Source organism: Acinonyx jubatus, chromosome B1 (assembly GCF_027475565.1).
Source record: "Acinonyx jubatus isolate Ajub_Pintada_27869175 chromosome B1, VMU_Ajub_asm_v1.0, whole genome shotgun sequence".
Lineage (NCBI taxonomy): Eukaryota > Metazoa > Chordata > Mammalia > Carnivora > Felidae > Acinonyx > Acinonyx jubatus.
The window spans coordinates 31679865-31703430 of NC_069382.1; the positions used below are offsets into that span (position 1 = coordinate 31679865).

General features: G+C 40.4%; 2 protein-coding genes across 9 annotated transcripts in view; one reads left to right on the forward strand and one right to left on the reverse strand.

The window, feature by feature from the left end:
* The window catches only part of CDCA2 (cell division cycle associated 2), a 52596-nt gene extending 39824 nt beyond the window's left edge, over nt 1–12772 (reverse strand). For 2 of the 8 annotated variants that reach the window (XM_053216408.1, XM_027077367.2), the window contains exons 1-4: nt 11175–12428; nt 10347–10410; nt 10081–10254; nt 8774–8925 (exon numbers count right to left, since the gene is read on the reverse strand). In XM_053216408.1, coding sequence (XP_053072383.1) covers nt 8774–8925; nt 10081–10254; nt 10347–10410 — 390 coding nt within the window. In that variant the 5' untranslated portion in view covers nt 11175–12428. Of the gene's footprint in view, nt 1–8773; nt 8926–10080; nt 10255–10346; nt 10411–10871; nt 11089–11174; nt 12430–12753 lie in introns of those variants that run through there. The other 6 variants (XM_053216409.1, XM_053216406.1, XM_027077368.2 and 3 more) reach the window with 5 other exon arrangements.
* Nucleotides 11832–23566, forward strand: part of KCTD9 (potassium channel tetramerization domain containing 9) — a 37710-nt gene continuing 25975 nt past the window's right edge. Inside the window, exon 1 of the mRNA XM_027077371.2 lies at nt 11832–12088. Coding sequence (XP_026933172.1) covers nt 12041–12088 — 48 coding nt within the window. The 5' untranslated portion in view covers nt 11832–12040. The remainder of the gene's footprint in view (nt 12089–23566) is intronic.

The window sequence follows — 23566 nt, forward strand, 5'->3', positions numbered from 1 at the left end:
AAATTAAAGGCATCCGAATCGGAAACGGGTAAAACCGTCACCATGTGCAGACGGCATATTAAATACAGGAAACTAAAGACTCTACCAAAAAACGGTTAGACTAAATGATTTCAGTAAAGCTGTAAGATACAAAACCAACATACAAAAATCTGTTGCGTTTCTATACGCTAATAATGAGCTAGCAGAAACCAAAATTAAGAAACAATTGCATCAGAAAGAATTAAACTAGGAGGAAGTTTAACCACAGGAGTGAAAGACCCATACAATGAAAACAGTAAGAAACTGATGAAAGAAACTGAAGACGCAAATGTATGTAAAGATATTCTATGCTCATGGATTAGAAGAATTTATATCGTTAAAATGTCCATACTACTGGAAGCATTCAATAGATTCGATGCAATCCCTATCAACATTCCAATGGCATTTACCAAGACATACAACAAACAACCCTGAAATTTGTATGGAATCACAAAAGACCATGAACAGTCAAAGCAATCTTGAGAAGAACAGAGCTGGAAGCATCGTGGTCCAATTTCAAACCATATTACAAAGCAATTGTAATCAAAACAGACATGCAGATCAGTGGAACAGAACAGAGAGCCCAGAAATCTATGTATGTATGGTCAACTAAGAGAAGACAAAAGAGCCAAGAACATCCAATGGGGAAAGAACGGTGTCTTCAAAAAACAGTATGGGGAAAACTGGACAGTCACAGGCAAAAACAATGAAACTGAACCATTATCTTACACCAAACATAAAAATGGACAAAAGACTTAAAAGACCTGGAAGCACAAAAACCCTAGAAGAAAATAGGTGGTAAGCTCCTTGACAACAGTTTTGACAATGGTTTTTTTGGATTTGACACAGAAAGCAAGACAACAAAGCAAAAATAAGTTAAGTGTTCCACATCAATCTAAAAATGTTCTGCACAGCAAAGGAAACCAACCATGAAACAAAAAGGCAACCTACTGGAGAGAAAATATGTGCAAATCACATATCCGACAAAGGGCTACCATAAAAAAATTATATATAAAGAACTCACATAACTGAATAGCAAAAAATGTTTAAAAAAGCAATTTTAAAAAGGGACAGAAAATCTGAATAGACCTTTTTCCCAAGAGAAGATACCGATGGTCCAGAGACACATGAAAAAATGCTCCACATCACTAATCATCAGGGAAATGCAAATCAAAACCTAATGAACTATCATTTCACACGTGTTAGAATGGCTATTATCAAAAAGAAATAAGAAGTGGTAGCAAGGATATGAAGCAAAGAGATCGCTGTGCGCTTTTGGTGGGAACGGAAATTGTCACAGCCACTATGGATACAGTATGGGGGTTCCTTGAAGGATGAAAAGTAGAACCGCCATATGACCCACTAATTCCACTTTTGAGTATTTATCCAATGAAAATGAAAACCCAAACTTGAGGTCACATATGCATCCCCGTGTTCATTGCAGCATTATGTACAATAGCCAAGATATGGACACAACCTAAGTATCCATCAACGAATGGATGAAGAAGACATGGTATGTATACGCAGGATTTTTCAGCCAGAAAAAAAAGAAAATCTTGTCACTTGTGACAACATAGATGGACCCTGAGACCATTATGCTAAGAGAAGTCAGAAAAAGACAAATACTGTGTGGAATCTAAAAGTTTAAAAAGAAAGAAGAAAGGAGCTCATAGATACAGAGAAGAGATTGGTGTTACCAGAGGCTACTTGGGAGTAGGCAAAATGGGTGAAGGGAGTTAAAAAAGTACAAACTTCCAGGTATAAAATAAGTAAGTCATGGGGGGTGTAATGCAGAACATGGTGACTATAGTGAATAATACTATATTATATACTCAAAGGTTGCTGAGAGTAGATTTTAAGTTCTCATCACGCACACATAAAAATTTGTAACTGTATGGTGATGGACATTAACCAGATTTATAATGGTGATCAATTTGGAACACAGTCGATCCTCGAACAACATGGTTTGTACTGCAAGGGCTCTCTTGTATGTAGATTTTTTTTCAATACATACAATTCTGTAAGTGTATTTTCTCTTCCTTATTTTTTAATAACATTTTCTTTTCTCTAGTTCATAGTACACAGTGCATGTAACATACAAAATATGTGTTAATCCACTGTGTGATCAGTAAGGCTTCCCGTCAACGGTAGGCTATTAATAGTTACGATCTTCCACAGTGTTGGGATCAGTGCCTCTAACCTCCACATTGTTCAAGGGTCAGTTGTGCATAAAATTTAGAATCAGTACATTACACTTCAATTTAAAGGAACTGCAAGGGGAAAAATAAGGCTGTTATTAAGAAATATGAAAGAAAATACCGAAGCAACAGCTACAAAAGTTGAAAATGAGAGCCTTGGGAACGGAAAAACAGAAAAAGCAACTGCATACTCTTTTTCTTATAAATAAATCCTAAAATCCTGAGTCTTTAAATAAACCATGTGCGTATGTAGTATTTTTACTTTTGTGAATTTTTAAAACTAAAAAAAAAAAAAAAAAAGTATCTGCAAGAAAACTTTCGAGTGTTAGGACACAGATCTAGATTGGGGAAGGATGAGCAGTAGACAGTACGGGTGTGATCAGATCAACAGTCTGGAGGCTTTAATAAGATGAGAGAAGTGTGAAGTAAACTGGAAAGATAAAATGTGGGTCAGAGAGGGAGGTGGGCTGAAAGGTCTTAAAGGTAATACACCAGCAAGGGACCACATGAGGGGATGGCTGACGTAGAGAAGATGGTCGCAGGAGCTATGGAAGTCAAGGATTGGAGACTGCCACGGTGTTGGACGATCATCCATGTGCTTGCTGAAATATTCAAGAATGAAAGCAAGAGTAGTGGAAGAAAGATGGAGCGCCATTTCCCCTCAACATGTAACTTTTCCTTTAAAGTGTTTTCTTTCTAAAACGGAAAGGTGGAGAAAATAAGAGGTGAACTATCTAAGCACACAGGGCCTTACGCTTTACAAAAAGAAAAAAAGCCCTACTAGTACATTTGCAGGACATTTTGGTGAAGTAGAACAAGTAACTAATATTATTTAGGCAGTCGATAAATTTGGTGAACAAGGTGAGAACTCAAAGAGTAGAGTCACCAAAGTTATTTACTACAGAGGCAAACCTCAAAAGGTCAAAGGACAGCACTGATTGTCCCTAAAACTGCTCCGGTGAAAAGCCCTTACTTTTAACAACGCTAGATACTAAAACTATATATTCAAGGAAATCTCTTAAGACATACAATCAGATGATACGGGTATGAGGTGTTTTGCTAGATATGCATATGTATATGTGCATACCCATCAGGAAAAAAACAGAAATAAACAGCAGATATGGAATGTCAACAAACAATGTCCACTGACTTAGGCCAGAGAAAGCTGAAACTGACAGGGACTCTTTAGGTAGGGCATTTTACAAACAGGAAAAAAGCAGACCTGCTTGGAGACCCCTAGAAAGGCTCAGGTATCTAAAAGCATCAGAGAATTTCTGAAACCAGGATCAAGGGCAGGACTCCAAACGGGAACACTGAAACTCTGTCCGTAGCGCTTGAACCCACAGATCTCTCCACAAATAACAAAGGACCCTGACATTTTGGAGGGAATACAGAAATTTAGGATTCCAGGAGACTGAAGACTCCACAAACAGCTAAGGAGGGTTTGCACTGAAAACAGAGGCCACCCAAGTCTTCTCGGTGAACAGTTAGACTTCCAGTCATTTTCTGCACCTGACTTCCAGAGTTCTAGGGCTCAGGTTTATATCCCAAGGAATTCCTTCCAGAGAAGACAGATCTGCCAAGAGCCAGAGGATTCTGACGCTTGGGAGTTCCTCCAATGAAAAAGTGGCCATGTCTACACAGAAATTCACCAGCTAACAAATCCAGACCACGCACACTGAGCTCCCAGTCAGGTTTTAAAAGTGTGTCACTTTTATTTTTTTTTTTAATGTTTATTTATTTTTGAGAGAGAGTGAGAGAGAGAGCACGCACGAGTGGTGGGTGAAGGGGCAGAGAAAGTGGGAGACACAGAATCCGAAGCAGGCTCCAGGCTCTGAGTTGTCAGCAGAGCCGGATGCGAGGCTTGAGCTCACGAGCTGTGTGATCATGACCTGAGCTGAAGTCGGACTCTCAACCGACTGAGCCCTCCAGGTGCCCTAAAGTGTGTCACTTTTAAACATGAATGGAGTCTCGAGAATCATCAGACATCTGAAGACCTGGGCATCAGACAGGAGACTGAACTAATCAGGGAGCAAAATGGAAGCTGGAGGAACAGAGAGCCTGCAAGGGGAGGAAGAAAACATCAATAAAAACACCAAGTCCACAATGAAAGATAGTCCATCTGGAAATTTTAATACCAAGAACAGATCTTCAAATGAAAAAGCAGGCCACACAAAAGACAGAAAATCAAAATATGTGTTGAATGAGTAGATGAATAGGATTCTTCAACTCTGTAAGCTAACATACAGTGGAGCAATGCCTTCAAAATTTTCATGGAAGATACGTGTCACCTGGATTTCTCTACTAAGACAAAAACCATAATCCAAACATGCTGGTCGAATAAACTTAATTAGATATGCTGAGGCTCCAGAAAAATGAGACAGTAAACCAAGAAAAGAGAAAGATACAAGGTCAAGGAAAATCCAAACAGAAGAGGAAAAGGAAATCACTAAGGATGGTGAAAGCAAGTCACAAAGTGACAGCTGTCCAGCAGATCCAGATGACAACCAAGCCCACAGGAGACAGAGGACACCGAGGAACACAGAAAAGAACCCATAGACTCTAAGGTTCACTGATCTGTCAAAGTTTGGGGATGAGATTAGGTAATAATTTAAGACTAAACCAAAAAGTAACAAAAAGTACTTATTAACTAGGGGAAAAACAAAAATTGTGTAAGAAACAGAGCCGTAACATACTATATAGCAGTTTGTGAACTATGTCTACATGGTTAAATAATGCACATTAAAGTCTAACTTCAATAAAAATTAGAGTTGTACTGGAAGGCTGGAGAAAGGAGACAGTGTTAGCTATGGCTAGGATGTGTAAGAGAGCAAAATCCTCATTTTTCACAGAACGAACTACAATGATAGTAAATCTAAAGCATGCCATGTTCCAGGCACAGTTCTAAGCACTTCATTATTAATTTACTCATCCTCATTAAAAACCTTACTATTATCACCCCCATTTTATGTGTGAGAAAACTGAGACAAAGTAAGTAACTTGGGGCACCTGGCTGGCTCAGTCAGGTAGAACATGTGGCTTTTGAGCTCAGGTTGTGAGTTTGAGCCCCATATTGGGTGTAGAGATTACTTAAAAATAAAATCTTAAAGAAAAAAAAATTAGGTAACCTGCCAGTTACATAATTAATTATAATTAATAATAAAGCAAATAAAGCAAAATAATAAAGCAAACAAAGCAAATTAATAATAAAGCAAAGAATCAAACCTCAGCAAATAGCTCCACAGTCCACGTTCGTATCTACCTGAACAGTTCTCAGAACTCTCTTAAAAACTGAGAACACCACAGACTCTCAGTTCAAGTGCATATCAAAGATCGAGTATTTTAACAGCCTTTTCAGAATTGTGGCTATTCCACCTTTAATGCAACACAAAACTCAACACAGATTTCCTAAAGGTTAGTTGCAATGTCAAATATGAAATCCTATCAATGAAATTTTCATAGTCTGTTATGTTAAAATCTGTGAGTCTCTTGCAATTTGAGCGTATATTTTGCATGCACTGGTCATGAGGAAAACACCGGTTCACTTAGTTATGCAGATCTTCCAAATGTTAACACCTTTTATTATTCAATATCAAAAACTCACATTCATTAATATCCCCACTGATCTTATCAGAAAAGTGTAGCTACTGGGAAGTTCTCAAGCTCATGATGCTGAATGTAAGTTTTCCAAAATTCTCATTTTCTCCAGAAAACACTAGTTTTTCATCAGTAAGAAACATTTCAGCTTTTCCTTGAAGTGGCAGGTTTGCTGTTCATTTTTGAGAAAATGTTCACCTTCCCAAGTCTAACGAACCATGATGTCAGTCAGGCATTCTTTTCAAGTAAAGATGATAGACCATAAAAAAAGCAGTCTGAGTTCAGCTCCTAGCTCAAAACAATTACATATACGAGCTTTTTCAAAACATCCACCAAACTTCTGTATGTCCTTTGGAAGTGCTTGACGCATTCTTCCCATTTCAGCACACAGAATACTCAAGGGTGGAGAATTAACAAAACTTGTAGTTTTCGGGGCACCTGGGTGGCTCAGTAGGGTAAGCATCCAACTTCGGCTCAGGTCATGATCTCACGATTTGTGGGTTTGAGCCCCTACGTCGGGCTATGTGCTGACAGCTCAGAGCCTGGAGCCTGCTTCATGTTCTGTCTCTGCTCTCTGCCCCTCCCCAGCTCACGCTCCCTTTCTCTCAAAAGTAATCATTAAAAAAATAAAAAATATGGCACAAAAATAGACACTAAGCTCAATGGAACAGAATAGAGAACCCAGAAATGGACCCACAAACGTATGGCCAACTAATCTTTGACAAAGCAGGAAAGAATATCCAATGGAATAAAGATTGTCTCTTCAGCAAGTGGTGCTGGGAAAACTGGATGGTGACATGCAGAAGAATGAACCTGGGCCACTTTCTCACACCATACACAAAAATAAACTCCAAATGGATGAAAGACCTCAACGTAAGACAGGAAGTCATCAAAATCCTCGAGGAGAAAGCAGGCAAAAACCTCTTTGATCTTGGCCGCAGCAACTTCTTACTCAACATGTCGGCGGAAGCAAGGGAAAAATAAAAGCAAAAATGAACTATTGGGACCTCATCAAAATAAAAAGTTTCTGCACAGCCAAGGAAACAATCAGCAAAACTAAAAGGAAACCGACAGAACGGGAGAAGATATTTGCAAGCGACACATCAGATAAAGGGTTAGTATCCAAAATCTATAGAGAACTTATCAAACTCAACACCCAAAAAACAAAGAATCCAGTGAAGAAACGGGCAAAAGACATGAATACACACTTCTCCAAAGACATCCAGATGGCCGACACATGAAAAGATGCTCAACATCACCCATCATCAGGGAAATACAAATGAAAACCACCATGAGATACAACCTCACACCTGTCAGAATGACTAACATTAACAACTCAGGCAACAACAGATATTGGCAAGGGTGTGGAGAAAGGATCTCTTTTGCATTGTTGGTGGCAATGCCAACTGGTGCAGCCACTCTGGAAAACAGTATCGAGGGGCCTCAAAAAACTAAAAGTAGAACTACCCTACGACCCAGCAACTGCACTACTAGGTATTTATCCATGGGATACAGGTGTGCTGTTTTGAAGGGACACATGCACCACGATGTTTACAGCAGCACTATCAACAATAGCCAAAGTATGGAAAGAGCCCAAATGTCCATCAATGGATGAATGGATAAAAAAAGAAGTGGTATATATATACAATGGAGTATTACTCGGCAATCAAAAAGAATTAAGTGTTGGCATTTGCAACTGCGTGGATGGAACTAGAGGGTATTATGCTAAGCAAAGTCAGAGAAAGACAAATATCATATGACTTGACTCATATGAGGACTTTAAGACACAGAACAGATGAAGATAAGGGAAGGGAAGCAAAAATAATATAAAAACAGGGAGGGGAACAAAACAGAAGAGACTCTTAAATCTGGAGAACAAACAGAGGGTTGCTGGAGGGGTTGTGGGAGGGGGGATGGGCTAAATGGGTGAGGGGCACTAAGGAATCCACTCCTGAAATCACTGTTGCACTATATGCTAATTCAGATGTAAATTAAAAAATAAATAAATAAAATAAAAAATAAACATAACGTTCACTGCATCATCACGGATATTAAGCGAACCTGGCATCATCGCCTCCTGTGAATGCTTAGCAGGATGGACTAAAATGACAGCTTGGTGCCATCAATTTGACCCACCGTTGCTCCTGCACTGTGAGCACAAACATCAACCTAGTGGAAAAAGGCAAACACCTCACCGCTATCACAAAAAAATGTTTTAACACCTTTGACCTCTTGAATGGGACTCAGGGATCCCCAGGGATCTGCAGATAATCTCTGAGAACCACCGGGCTACATAGCCTCACGCATATATAGTGTCCAAACACTGAAAAATAAACAAGCGGTAACGTACGTACATTTTAAAAGCAGAAGGCCAGTACCAAAAGAGACAAGTAGTTGTCCTTCCAGAAGGGTAAACCTTAACCGTGTCTTTCATAGTACCTCTTGTACGTTATTTCACTTTTTAGAAATATACATTATTCTGCTAAAAATGTGCAAAAATATCTATATCCTTCCCCATCAGCAGACAAATAAATCTCTCCCTTTCACAAGGTTATCCCCAATATATTTTGTCCCGGGGGGGGAACTCTTACCCCTACATGCCAATATGCAGTGAGCAAAAAAAATTAGACACTTAGAAAGTATTAAATAAAAAAGCTTGAAAAATACTGCCTCGCCTCATTATAGAGAAGAACATTAACTGGGGAGCAAAAATCTGCAAAATAAAACAGCCCACCTAGAAAACCATTTCTACCCGTTTTTAACCTAATTCTTGATGTGCCCATGTTCAACATCCCCATCAATGCTAACTGAATGATCTCTATAAGACACAGACAAACATTATCTCCCCAGACCCAAAACAGATGAGACACACAAGGTAGAAACACTGTGCAAAAGCTTTGTAACAGAGCAAAACATTCTCCCTGGAAGAACTCATGACAGAACTTGGAAGAATATCATACCAGAAAAGGGGAATTCTGTGTCAAAGATTTCTCCACGTTCTTTAAATTCCGCTGCTGAGCAATGAAACGAATAAGATGGTTTGTTTCAGGGGAGCCCCGAGCACCAATTGTAGAGCGTCGTCTCGATTTTTTCAGGGAGGATGGTGACTTTCCTATAAAGAAAACTCATTAAAATTGGAACAGAACAAGGCAATCATCAGTAATCATGTACTGAATTCCCTGTGATATAGCAGCCTAAGAGAGCAAGATAAACACATTACAAAAATCTAAATAGATAAGGATAGACGAAATTATTCACACTCAAGCAGTTGGATGGGGATCTGGTTTTGTCTACTGACTTATTCCACACTTCCCAAAGTGTCTGACACATAGAAAGCACTATTAGACAGCTCTGGAATGAATATGTGAACACATTTTAATAGTTGTCATTTTTGTTTCAGATTTCCTGCACACAGGGACGGGTGATGGCTTGCTCTGGACTAAGAACTTCTCATTTTCTGGAATTAGTCAGTCTTCTCCCCAAGAACTGAAAGGAAAGTTCTCCACTTAGGCCAACGTACTCTCACATTCCCACTTCTTCAAGATGATTTATTTCTCAGAGACACCTATCTACCTTGTACACACTACTCTGAATTCTGGCCACATACTGAAGAGGACAAAATAAATCTAGTTTTGTTGTTGTTGTTGTTGTTTTTAAGGCCTATGAATAATGTTAAGAAAGGAATATAGAAAGGCATGTTACCATGATCTTGTCTAAATCATGTATTATCTAGCTTAGTGCCCTGTGACTTTCCAGTCTTCTGCTACCTTCCATTTCTAAACGCCGTTTTCCAATCTAATCCCATTTCCGTATTTATTTCATCTCCAGCAAAATCAGACTCCACTGGTGAATTTCATTTCTACTCCTACAAGATTAGCCCGAGTCAATTTTCTGTTTGTGCTTTTGAAAAGAGGCATTCCCCAATCTTTCTTAATTACTCTTCAACATTCTCTTATTTTTGCCATGCATGAGCATAAAATTTATTACTATAGTCTATGTATTCCTATATCCCATGTGTCAGTCACATAGTGTTCACAGCCATCTTTTCCAGTTTGAGCACAGAGCACACTTCTGAACATTATCAAGCTGGATGCCCTGGGACTCTGATATTCTAATATGCTAAATGCACTGTGCATATTCACAGAAATCTTCCTAATTGAACATTTGCAGAGTCAAAGTAATGACATAGAGAAGATGAACAAAACTAACTTATGTAAGTTATTTTTTAGCTTTAAAAGCACTGCAATACAATGACAACTTCTCTTACCTGAAGAGTTCTTTACAAAGCTTTCAGGTGTAATTCCCAGCTGCTCTACTGTTACTGTGGAAAAGTCCAAGGGTGACTTAAAAGTATCTGGTGTGCAACCATTAGGAGTCCCTTCAGGCGCATGCTTGTGAGGAGTTACAAGCTTCCCATTTCCCAAAATTAAAGAGGTACTTTCTGAAACAGACAACATATTGTGAGGGCAAAATATGATGAAAACAAATACCTAACCCTTACGTTTCACAAGGAGGCAACAGATCACTACATACCAGCACCAGGAATAGCAGACTCGTTGATTTCAAGAGGTTCGCTGTCTTTTGAGTTGGTATCCATCTAAAAAAAGAGAGAGAGAAGAGAAAAATAACCCCATCCCCAATATTAACGTGACTCAATCAAGATCCTCATTCAAGACTGAATTTTAATGCAACCTATACAGGCATGAAACTAGATGCCAAGAACGTATTTTGAGAGCTTTTAAAAAGAGCAAAGGAGGAAACTGCTGTTGGGGAGGAAACCAACAGATCCCACACTAGAAGCCATGGCTTTTCAACCTTGGCAAACATCTGCAACATCTGGGTACCTTGTTAAAAGACACAGCTTTGCAGATTCCCAGAAATTCTAATTAAGTAGGTCCGGCTGGGTTCCAGGAAATCTGAATTTTAGAAAGCACACGGGTGACCCGGCTCAGGTCACAGGAGTGGACACAAGACCACTATCTCCAGAGCAGAAGTACAACACGCTTCTGAAAAGCACGCCCCAAAAACAGCTCTGCTGCATCAGGCTCCTTGCCCTACCTCTCACTCCCGCAGATCGGCTCTCCCAATGGGTTTATTTGAAACGCTCTACCGCAGGTGAGTGTCTTGCAGGTGTTGACGGTTCGCTCGAGAGGGCAACTACCGGCCACCAAGCGGGTCGCCGGGGGCCGACTTGTCCAGGGCGCCAGCACTCCGACACCCAAGGGCGCACTCCCTACCCTCTCCACCGCCAGGCCGCACCCGCCGCCCGCCGCCTGATTCAAACCGCTGGCCCCGCCTCCCGGCACTGGCGTTACTCCGCGAATCTCTACGCCGCCGCTGCCCGCACGTGTCCACGCGTACCTGGATCTGCCAGGCCTCTTCCTCGCCGTCCCAGGACCAAGAGCGGCTTCGTGAGCTGGAGAGAAGCCACCACTAGCCGCGAGTGACGCATCGACGAGAGACACCGGCGCCTAACCTGTATCCGCAGGGACTACATCGCGTGAGCGTCTCGCGGAGGAACCCCTCGGTTAGTGCTGGCTCCGCCCCCCATTTTCCAATTGGATACTGCAAACTTCGAAAAGAATCGTTGGACCAATCCTGGCAGAAGGACGGGCGGCCCTTACCCAATCACTCAGTCCCGACGCCAGCCGTTTCGCCCGTGGTTTGAGCGAGTTGAGGGGGGGGTGGTGCTACTTGGATGGGTCCCTGCTAGTGCTCCACCTCTTTCCTTCAAACCCCGCCTCCCTATGCAGATGAGCTCTACCTGGTGTTGGGTTTGCGCCTGCTCAGTAACGCTTTGAGCCGCCGTTCGGCTTCAGGTTCAGCTGATTGGCTGATAACCCTTCCCGTCTGCCAGACTGCAACCTCTCTTCCCTCCCTCCACCTGGGCTGGGTTAGTATGAGCCCACCCAATGAAGGGCGATGATTGGTTGAGTTCTGGCCGGCGCTGCCTCCCGATTGGTGGAGCTTAGAGTCAGTCTGGGAAAGGTGGGGGAAGGGTCCCAGGCTGACTGAGGAGCCCAGGGGCGGGGTGGGAAGGAGGACCGGCCAACCCTGGGGTGTGTGACCGAGAGTGCTTGCGAGTGTGTCTCCGTAAGAGAAGGAAGGTGGCGAAGGGAGGAGAGTCCGAGTGGGTGGAGGGAGGGGTAGGGCGGGAGAAGAAGAAGGTGGGAGGAGAGCCAGGTGGGAGGGTGGCGACTCACTCAGGACCCAGTGGGGGCAGCGCGATGAGGCGGGTGACCCTGTTCCTTAACGGCAGCCCCAAGAACGGAAAGGTAAGGGGGTCGGGAGGAGGCGGGCCGGCTGTGGGGGGCTAGGGCAGCGGAGCGCGGAGCGGGCTGGCAGGGCAGAGGGCTGAAGTTGGGGAGAGGGGCTGGGAGGTGGGCGTGCGCCGGGGGTGGGGGCGTCCAGGAGGTGAACGTAGGGTCCCCGCGGCCTCCTCCCAACCCGCGGGATTCCTAGCCCGAGCCTGCCCTTGGGCTTTCCGGCCGTCCTGGGGAGCAGCGCAGGTCGGCTTGTGCTTTAGCGTTCCCACGTCCAGGTGTGGGTCCTGGAAAGAGGAGGACTCGGAGGGCGTGGGGAGGGCCGCTGTCACCTGAGCGCTGGGTGCTGATTGATGTTCCTCTTGCCGCCGCCTCCCCGAAGACCCCGCTGCCCCCCACCCCTGGCTATAGAAGGTGCTCGTGGCCACCTTCGTGCTGAGTAATGGTCTGCTCCAGAAAGTGGTGGTTAACAACTAAGGCGGGCACGGAAGCCTGATCAGGTGGAAAAAATAAAAAACAAAACAAACAAAAAAAAAACAAAAAAACGGTTTATCGGTGGATAAATAAGATATTCTTTTAGGTCGAAGAGAAGATTGAAAATTAGGGACATTTTCTTGATGGTTCCTACCTTTCTCTTTTAGGCGCCCCCAAGCCCCGCCGCCGCCGAACTTACTCACTTTTTAATTTCGCCTTATTTTAGTTCCTTAGAGGACCGTCACAGTAGACCGAAATGGATTGATTTGACATCACAAGTTGCTGTGTTAGGCCTTTGTTGAGGGTGTGGTACTAAATATTTTTTTCCAAGGCTGGAGCAAGCCAAAATGAATCCTGTTCCTTCTCAAGCCTCTTGCCCCACCCATGAAAGTTGTTCGGCTTCTTTGGAAAATTTGACTGTTCAAGGCAGACATTTATGATGTGGCTAAGTGACATCTAGAAGTAACTATGCCTTAGAGTCTAAGACGAAGGTAAATTGGCCTCATTGTATTATTTGTCAGAATACAGTACTTTGTTTCCTGCATATTTTGGAAACAGTAAATTTTTAACTAGTGTATTTGTGCCCGGGTATGAAAAATGGCTTTCCAACTACTCCGAAATTTTAAAATAAATCTGCGCTAAAAATCTGAAGTACGGTCTAGTTTGTTGACTATAATTTTGCGTTATTCTGGTTTTAGAGATTTAACACATGAAAACAACTGGCATATATTCAAGTTCTGGAGTTTTCATGAATGTTACTTGCAAATATATTTCACAAGAGTTCTGTTATTTCTGACCATTAACTTTTTATAAACCTGTTTCGTCTGCTGTTAGCTGCTAATAATCTAAAACTTGTTACTGGAAGAATTAGTATATCCAAACAATTGTAATATGTTCTCAAAAACAGACCTCTGATGGACCTTTTTTTCCCAGCATCTCTGCTTTGTCCCTCCCTGAAAGACAAGATGTTTCAACTCAGCCATAAATATTTAACTATGCTCTAACTCTCCTCTGAAACCACTGAATTTTGTTTTTTCAAAGATCGTCTGTGTTAGTCTTGCCGTGTCTTTTGCAGCTATCTAGTTTTGACTAGGTTAGATTTTTGGATTTAAATTGTATTTATTTTAAAAATATTTTGATAGGGAATCTCAATAGGTTAGAAAAACCACATCTCGATTAAATAAAGATAAATATGTTTATGTTGGGAAGATCAAACTAGAAAGTACTTGTATAAACTCAATATTAAAAACAAATCAAACCATAATCCTTACTACTTAATTGGAAAACATATTCTATGCCAAAGCTCTCCATGTTTCCTTCTCTCTCTCTTTCCCCCCAGCTGATTAAAAAAATACTATAATTTCTCTTATTTGACAAAAGATAGCAGAATAACACGTAACAGCTGGCGTGTTGATGTAAATCAAGCGACTATATTTAGCCAGGATTGGCGTGATCATGACATGATGTTCACGAAAAACATGCTGAAACAGAGCACCCCTGTTAGAGTTTGATTTCCCACCTAGGATTTGGAATATCTGTGTCACTTTCATTATCTCCTTATTTACCTAGCTTCTAGTTTTGCTTCCTGGCCATAGGACTAGTCTGTTTTTTCAAATAAGTTTCCCTTCTATAAAGCTTGTTCAGTGGTTGCCAGACTGGGCCGTAAAGCCCAGGGTTGGAGAGGCCAGGGAGTTACTGTGGGGAAACACGTCATATGCTACTCTGACTTTTCTGTATACTGAATCAACAGAAGTGTTAGCTGGTGAATGCTTTGATGTAGTTGTAGAGAGGACATTGCATTCTCTAAGTGCTTTCCAAAAGAGTGAGATAGTACACCACAGAGGGTGTGCAAGAGGACCCGCCGGTATTTAAGAAGAAATGCTATGCTTTCTATTTATACTTAAAAATATAAAGTCATATTAAAAGTTGGTTTTTCAATCTATAAAGCACACGTGCTTTCAACCACCGAATATCAGGTGGTTTCAAGTCTTCTGAGAGAGGAGAGTGGGTTCATATGTGAAAACTTCCTTCACTGGTTGGTTCGCTTAGGCATATTGTGATGTACTGAAGCACACGTGCTGGGTTAAGATGTGTATTATCCAGGTTTTAACTAAATTAACCTTCACCAAAATGCCAAGTGGCTTTTTGTTTTTAAATGTTTACTTATTTGAGGGGCGCCTGGGTGGCTCAGTCGGTTAAGCGTCCGACTTCAGCTCAGGTCGTGATCTCACAGTTCGTGGGTTCGAGCCCCTCATCGGGCTCTGTGCTGACAGCTCAGAGCTTGGAGCCTGCTTCCGATTCTGGGTCTCGCTCTCTTTCTGCCCCTCTGCTGCTGGTACTCTGTCTCTCTCTGATTCCCAAAGTTAAATGTAAAAAAAAAAAAATGTTTTAATGTAAAAAAAAAAAAATGTTTATTTGAGAGAGAGTGAGTGTGTGAGCAGGGAAGAGATAGAGAGAGGAGAGAGAGAATCCCAGCAGGCTATGCGCTGAAGGCACGGAGCCTCATGCAAGGCTCCATCTCAGGAACCATGAGATCAGGACCTGAGCCAAAAATCAAGAGTCAGTCGCTTAACCAGCTGAGCCACCCAGGCACCCCAAAATGCCAAGTGGCTTTAAAAGATTCCTTCAAAGAAGCAGCAGATTGAAGACTACTAGTTAATGTGGACACAAGTAGCAATGAGAAAACGGTAGAGCAGATATCTCCCAATAGAAACTACGAAATTAAAAAAAAACAAAAACTGGATCTCTGGATCTGAGAAGTCAAAAAGTGCCGAATTTTAAAGACTATTTTAAAGTCCCAAATGATAACTACTATTAACAATAAGCCACTCCCTAAGTGTGTATTGTTCGTGGAAACATTAGCCAATGATGAGGTCATCCCCATTAGCAAGATGTTTAAAAATACTTCCCAACATACGAAGACAATTTCAGATGTTTTTCTTTTCCTTCTTCCTTCCTTGTTTGTTTTCATTGTTTAAAGTCAATTTTATATTTGCAGGGTTTCATTCAATTTAATGATAACTAGGGGATTTTTCCTCGCCGACTCCATACTCTATGTTGATTAAAAAATCCTCATTTGGGAAATCATATTTTTTCTGCGTGTGGCATAAACTTTATAAAATAAGTAAATAAACATATAAATGTTTGAGCACATGCCCAAAACTGTTTTACTGATGGGGTACATAGTCAAAAACATTTGAAGGCCATGATTCTAAAAAATTGGGATCTTTAAATTTTAGGGTTTTTTTCAATTGCTCCAAAAGAATCAGTTGCGCTTGAACCCTTTCCTCCTTTCTCCATATGCCTCAGAATTTCCATTTTTCTCTTTTTAATATTCCCTGCAAATAGTTGGTATAAGGAATTCGAAATGACGGCCCAAACACCTGAATGTAGTGAATGGCTTTGGAACAACCTGGCATCAGTTCAAAATTTCTGTACATCTTGAACATAAGTTGCTTATTTAAACTTCAGAATATTCAGTAATGGGCTGTGCAAGTTGTAAACCTTTCGTATACCTTATTCATTCATTCAGCCAACACTTCCTGAGTACCATCTTCTATGAGAAACCATGTCAGTTCACTGCAGACATAGTGGGATATGAAATAGATCTTCTGTACTGATGTTTACAGTCCTGGCCCAGGACGTAATCGTTTTCCTTCTGGCTTCGATATTAGGTCACAAATGTGTTGTTGGTGTTGAGTATCCAAATTTGAATCCATTATATTAAGCGGAAGAAAGATGAAATCTAAACATTAGTAACAACTTTGCTCTTCAATTTTAAACATTTAAAAAATGTACTTGATACACATAAAGAATATCGATAATGCATAAAAAGTAAGAGGAAAATAATAAATAGGGTAAACCTCCCACACAACCCAGGAAAAAGCATATTACCAAAACTTAATTACTTGTCCACTGTTGTATCCCCTTGCTTCTCCAATTTCATGCGTGTGTATTTCTCTTTGCCATATTTCTTAAATTTTTTTTTAATGTTTATTCATTTTTGAGACCCAGAGACAGAGCGCGAGTGGGGGAGGGGCAGAGAGAAGGAGACAATCTGAAGCAGGCTCCAGAGCCTGATGCCAGGCTCGAACTCACGAACTGCAAGATCATGACCTGACTTAACGGACGGAGCCATTCAGGCGCCCCTGCTGTGTTTCTTTAATAGTTGAGCCATGTATGTCTGAGTAACTAAACTATATTTTGTTTTGTCATTTTGGCACATATCCTACAATGATATATGTAATCTTTTTGGATTTACGATATTTCTAAGATTACAACCTTAACATTCCACATAGTTATAGTTTATTTTCACTGCTTTGTAATAGTCCATTATATACAAATACTTATCACATTTTATTCATTCTCCTGTCACTGGGCCTTTGGGTTGTTTATTTCTTTACATTTTGCTATTAAATTGACAGTGCTACGATGAATGTTTCTGTATGTATATCCCGGTGAACACATGCAAGCATTTTCTAGGGCAGTGGTTTGCAAACTTTAGCATGCATTGGGATTAGCTGGATGAACTGAGAAACCACATAGCTGGGCCTTACTCCCAGACCTTCAGATTCAGTAGATCTGAGATGGGGCTGGAATTTGCATGTATAACATATTTCCAGTCTAGGGATGGCACTTTTGAGAACCACTGCTCTAGTGGATATATATATAAGTTGTAATAACAGTTGACCCTTGAACTACATGGACTTGAACTGTACAAGTCCACTCATATGTATATATAAGTACACCGTATATAGTACTGTGAATGTGGGGTGCCTGGGTTGTTCAGTCATTTGAGGGTCCAACTTCGGCTCAGGTCATGATCTAATGGTTTGTGAGTTTGAATCCTGTGTCAGGCTCTGCGCTGACAGCTCAGAGCCTGGAGCCTGCCTTGGATTCTGTGTCTCCCTCTCTCTCTGCTCCTCCCCTGCTCTCTCTCTGTCTCTCTCTCTCTCTTTCAAAAATAAACATTTATTTATGTTTATATTTATGTTTATGTTATATATTATGTTTATGTTTCTGTTGAGCCTGGGTGGCTCAGTCGGTTAAGTGTCCGACTTCAGCTCAGGTCATGATCTTGTGGTTCACTAGTTCAAGCCCCGCGTCGGGCTCTGTGCTGACGGCTCAGAGCCTGGAGCCTGCTTCCGATTCTGTGTCTCCCTCTCTCTCTGACCCTCCCCCCATTCATGCTCTGTCTCTCTCTGTCTCAAAAGTAAATAAACATTAAAAGTAAATAAATAAACATTAAAAATAATTTTAAAAATACAGTACTGTGAATGTATATTCCTTATGATTTTTTCTTTATTTTTTGAGAGAGAGAACACATTGGCGGGTAGGAAGGATAGAGAGAGAGGGAAAAGGAGAAAGGAAGGGAGAGAGAGAAAGAGAATCTTAAAGTAGGCTCCACACCCAGTGTGAAGCCCAACTTGGGGCTCCATCTCACAACTGTAAAATCATGGTCTTGTGGTTCATGAGTTTGAGCCCCGCATCAGGCTCTGCTGACAGCTCAGTGCCTGGAGCCTGCTTTGGATTCTGTGTCTCCCTCTCTCTCTGCTCCTCCCCCCCCTCAAAAATAAACAAATATTGTGCACTATATGCTATCTAATTTGGATGTAAGTTAAAAAAAATGAAATTATGGGGCACCTGGGTGGCTCAGTCGGTTAAGCATCCGACTTCCACTTAGGTCATGATCTCGCGGTTTGTGAGCTTGAGCCGTGCATCAGGTTCTGTGCTGACAGCTCAGAGCCTGGAGCCTGTTTTGAATTCTGTGTCTCCTCCTCTCTCTGTCCCTCCCCTGCTCATGCTCTGTTTCTCTCTGTCTCTCAATAATAAATAAACGTTAAAAAAATTTTTTTTAATAAAATTAAAAAATAAACTATTAAAAATAAATAAACATTTAAAAATATAAAAGTCAGACACTTAACTGACTGAGCCACCCAGGCGCTCCTTCCTTACGATCTTTTTAACATTTTCTTTTCTCTAGCACACTTCCTTATAACGGTAGAGTGTATAACATAACGTATAAAATATGTATTAATTGACTTTATGTTCTTGGTAAGGCTTCCAGTCATCAGTGGGCTATGAATAAAGTGGAGAGTCGAGAGCATTATGTGGATTTTAGAGTACACGGGAGAGGGAGTTGGTGCCCCTAAACCCTGCATTGTTCAAAGGTCAACTGTATTTGGTGCTAGTGTATGTGAATGTTTAATTATTCCAAAGGCCAAATTGTTTTCCAGAAGTATTGCAGTATTTTAACATTTGCCTTCTTGACCTAGAGTTAGTTATGTCATCTTTTTTAGCAACAAAATAAGTCAAAAATCTGTGGAATTTAAGAAACAAAACATGAATAAAGGGGGGGGAGGCAAACCCCAAAACAGACCCTTAACTCTTAGAAAAGTGATGGTTACCAGAAGGGAGGTGGGGGGGGGTTAAATAGATGACGGGGATTAAGGAGTGCACTTGAGATGAGCACCAGGTGTTGTATGAAAGTGCTGAATTGCTACCTTGTACACCTGAAACTAATATTAAACTATGTTAACTGGAATTTAAAAACTTAAGAGAAAATCAATTTTAAATGTTTTCAACTAAAAGTGTAGGTAGAGTAAATTGGATTCCGTGTTTAGTAATTGTGATCGGTAGTTTGGTTGGGTAAATGAGCCTGCATAAATTCAATAAATATTTATTGATAGTGTATTAGGTAATAGTATGGGCATGTAAGAAAAAACACTTTAAGTACATGTGCAGGTTTTAATTTTTACATTTGAGAAACATAGGTTGCAATTTGAAAATGGCGTTTAAAGGCAAATGAAAACTCCCCAAATTGATATGTCCTCCTAAGTACAGAATGACATTTACTTTCCCAATGGGTAGATGGCTTTCACTTGTCCTTTAGACAGGATTAAGTTCAGCAGTATAATATAGTGGTCATAAACTTGACTGTATGTGCTTCTCAATTTACTTCGTAGAATGTTTCCATTCTTAGTGCCTAGTTTACTAAAGTGGATAATCACAGTGATAGGGACCCTTGGGGCCCACACTGGGGAGTACGCATAAAGTAAATAGCCATTCTTATTAGTACAATCATTTTAGAACTCCTCGGCCCCTCTGAGGACAAAAGTAAGCTCAATATAAAACAATCAGAGTTCATATCCATGACATGTAAGATGTCCATTGCTGCTTTTTCTCAACCACGTTGTTACATGAAGAAAGGTATGTGTGCCAGTCTATTAGAAACTTTCTTACCAACTTAAAATCTTTTCCAAATTTATCACATTTTTATGTTGGTATACATCTTTTTAAATCTGATATTATGGTTAGTTTATAAGAAAGACAGATGTTGTGGGGCGCCTGGGTGGCGCAGTCGGTTAAGCGTCCGACTTCAGCCAGGTCACGATCTCGCGGTCCGTGAGTTCGAGCCCCGTGTCAGGCTCTGTGCTGACAGCTCAGAGCCTGGAGCCCGTTTCAGATTCCGTGTCTCCCTCTCTCTCTGCCCCTCCCCTGTTCATGCTCTGTCTCTCTCTGTCTCAAAAATAAATAATAAAAACGTTAAAAAAAAAAAAAAGAGAAGCCCCCCTGCCAAAAAAAAAAAAAAAAAAAGACAGATGTTGAATATTATGTTTGCCATATAATTCTAATCTTATTTGTTAGGAAGCTCGAGGGAGTAAAGCTAAAGTGATCTAGTTAAAAACAAATGCCAAAAATGCCCTTCAAATGAAAAACAAGTATGGTGGCCCAACTTACTGGCAGTTTTCAAATTTACAGAACTGTAAGATTTTCCGCAATCATTTCACTACTATTTTCTCTAATTGATGGCCATTTAGTTATTTCATGTTAAAGTGTCAGCTGCTAGAATAATTTTTATTTGTAAAATTAGAACGTAGAGCAATGGAGATCTTACAACTTTTTCCTACTTATTGCATAAATCATACAAATTCATTGTAACAAATCTGGGAAACAAAAACATAAGAAAATAAGTCAACCATCATGCTATTACCCAAAGATAGACACTTTCAGTAGTTTTACGACTATCACTTTAGAATTGCATTTTAACTGTGTATTTTGTTTTTCAACTTAAGAATGTCATTGGAAAAAAGTTAAATAAAAATAACTGACTCATACAAAAAAGATGTGTCCTAGTTCCACACTCTGAAAGCAATGAAAATTTCATCTAACATTCAAGACATACTTGTCACAGGCTTATTATAAACCCGTTAAAGTAACATTTAATTAACTAGAGCCTTCTTTTTAAACCAGCTGTGGTTGTTTTCTGGATGTCACGACTAAGAAAGTACTCAGGGACGTACTCAAGTGCTGCTCATCAGAATTGCCAGGGGTTAACATTTTATCCATATTCACAGAATGAGTAACGATTTTTTACAGATTAAAACTTTCTCATTCAACCTGTACAGCCTAGATAGAAAGTTGGATTGGAAAATATTTGGTGAGATGTTAAATTGCATTTGATACTGTGTCATTAGGGCTGACTTAAGTGAAAATAAAATGAAGTTTAACTCAATTTTTACTTAGAATGTGTTCCTTAGTAGTTTTGCAACCTACAAAGAAACATCTGTTACGCTTTGATTGCCCTGAGAATTGCCAGGTTGTATGTGTAGGGTTTTTGTTTGGTTTTGGTTTTGTTTTGTTTTTTTGTTGTTGATGGTTTTTGGTGTTTTGTTTTGTTTTGTTTTTGTCTTATAAGTAAATTTGACATCTGTGGGGAAGAAAGAGAAGATGGCAACTACTCAACCCCCCATATAGATCTGCAAACAGGTTTTGAGTTGGACATTATCACTTTGGAACTGTGAGCTGCTGGGTCTTAGTCAAGACTAACAGTTAAAATAGATGTTTCTTTGGTTGTCATTTTGTTCTGCTCTTTGAAACAGGACTGTCCAGTAGAACTTTCCGAGCCGGTGAAATACGGCTAGTGTAACAGATGAACTCAGTTTTAATCTTTTATTAATTTTAATACATTTAAAATCTAAATGGCTTCTTTTAGCTAGTGGCTTCCAAATTGGACAGCATGGCTTTATGAAATGGTGGGTGACCTTTATTTTTATTAGGAAACAAGTGACCTATGGAAAGAAGTCAATCATATGGACATAGAAAATAATTTAATTTGATGTAGTTTTGAAAAATAAGTCATATAAATGTTATTTTCTAGGGACGCCTGGGTGGCTCAGTCGGTTAAGCCTCTGACTCTTGATTTCCACTCAGGTCGTGGGATCGAGCCCCACATCAGGCTCTGTGCTAGGCTGGGCATGAAGCCTGCTTGCAATTCTCTCTCTCTCTCTCTCTCTCTCTCTCTCTCGCTCTCTCTCTGTCTCTGTCCCTCCCCCTCCCACCCCTTGCATGCACTCACTCTCTCTTAAACTTTTAAAAAGATGTTATGTTCTAATATTTAAATGCAGGAGCATAACACAGATACATTAAATTTTCATCCATTTTATGATATGGCTGGTTGAGTGAGAGAAATGAAAAATGCTGGGGAAGAAAGTTGATGTTCTGGCAAGGAGAGGATAACGTCAGGCCAACTAAAGCCATGTAAAAATATATAAGAAGCAAAGATCAGTTAGAAAATTATTAATATAATAGCAACTATGACAAGAATGCTGATGATGTTGGAAAGGATTTTCTTACCTTCCTCTGGCAGTTTCCAGACTGTAAAAGTTGATTTGCATTTGCTTTGGTCACTCTGTTGTGTTTTTACCTTTGTTGATTCTTTTGTTTTCTCTCCACGCTCTCTCCCTTAGCAGGAGCAGGTATACTACATAATGCTTTATGTATTCTTTCTTACTTTTCTCCCAGAAACATGTATCTGCACTAACAGAATTCCAGGCTCTTACAGAGGTGAAAAATGGTAGGAAATATAGGAGCCATATTTTATTCAGATTTCAATTATTTATGGCATGTCTGCAGTGTCAGGACACCGTGCCAAGTGCTTTGCATCATTTTTTTTTTCCATGGCAAGATATAAATGACGAGATCGGGCGTGTTCAGGGTGGTATGGCCTTAGACATGGCAACATATACATGACAAAAGTTACCATCTTAGCCATTTTTTAAGCACACAATTCATTGGCATTGAGTACATTCACAGTGTAACCTCACCACTACTTCCAAAACCTTATCAAACCAAATAGAGACTACCCATTGGGGCGCTTGGGTGGCTCAGTTGGTTAAGCATCAGACTTTGGCTCAGGTCATAATCTCACGGTTTCTGAGTTCAAGCCCCACGTCAGGTCCTGCACTGACAGTGAGGAGCCTACTTGGGATTCTGTCTCTTTCCCTCTGTCTCTCCCCTTCAACCCGCCCCCCGCCCCCTTTCTCTCTCAAAATAAACTTAAATTTTTTAAAAAAAGAAAGAAACTAGCCATTAAGCAGTAGCTTTCCAAACCAAGCCTCCACTCTGCTAATCTTTGTTATACTGTCTGCCTCTATGAATTTGCCTATAAGTATGTCATAATTGGGGTCACATAATATTTGCCCTTTTATGTGTCTGGCTTATTTTACTTAGCATGTGGTTTTAAGATCCATCTATGCTGTAGCATGTATGAGAATTTCATTCCTTCTAATAACACTGAGTAGTATTCCATTATATGTATATACCACATTTTGTTTATCCACCCATCCGTTTAAGGACACTTGGATTGTGTATATCTTTTAATCCACCCTCTTCCCTATAAATTATGCTTGCCTACAACCCTTCCCTAGAATTCCCCAGCTATAACAATACTTCTCTGTCCTTTTATCCTTACGATCCAAGAGAAAACAGTTGGAATCTGTCATGAAAGATTGCACACTCTTTTATTAGCCAACAATTCCCTCTATGCCCTGCTATCCATTTTATTTATTTAACTAAAAATTCAACATCTACTGAACTCCAGTCACTGGTAAACAAAGGATCAGCCTTGTTTCTTATTTCACATGGCACCTTTATCCAATATCCTGTGGGAAGTTGTTTGGCTGTTCATTCTTCATGTTCAGCCCCTCGTCTACATTTCATTCATAATTTTCAGAG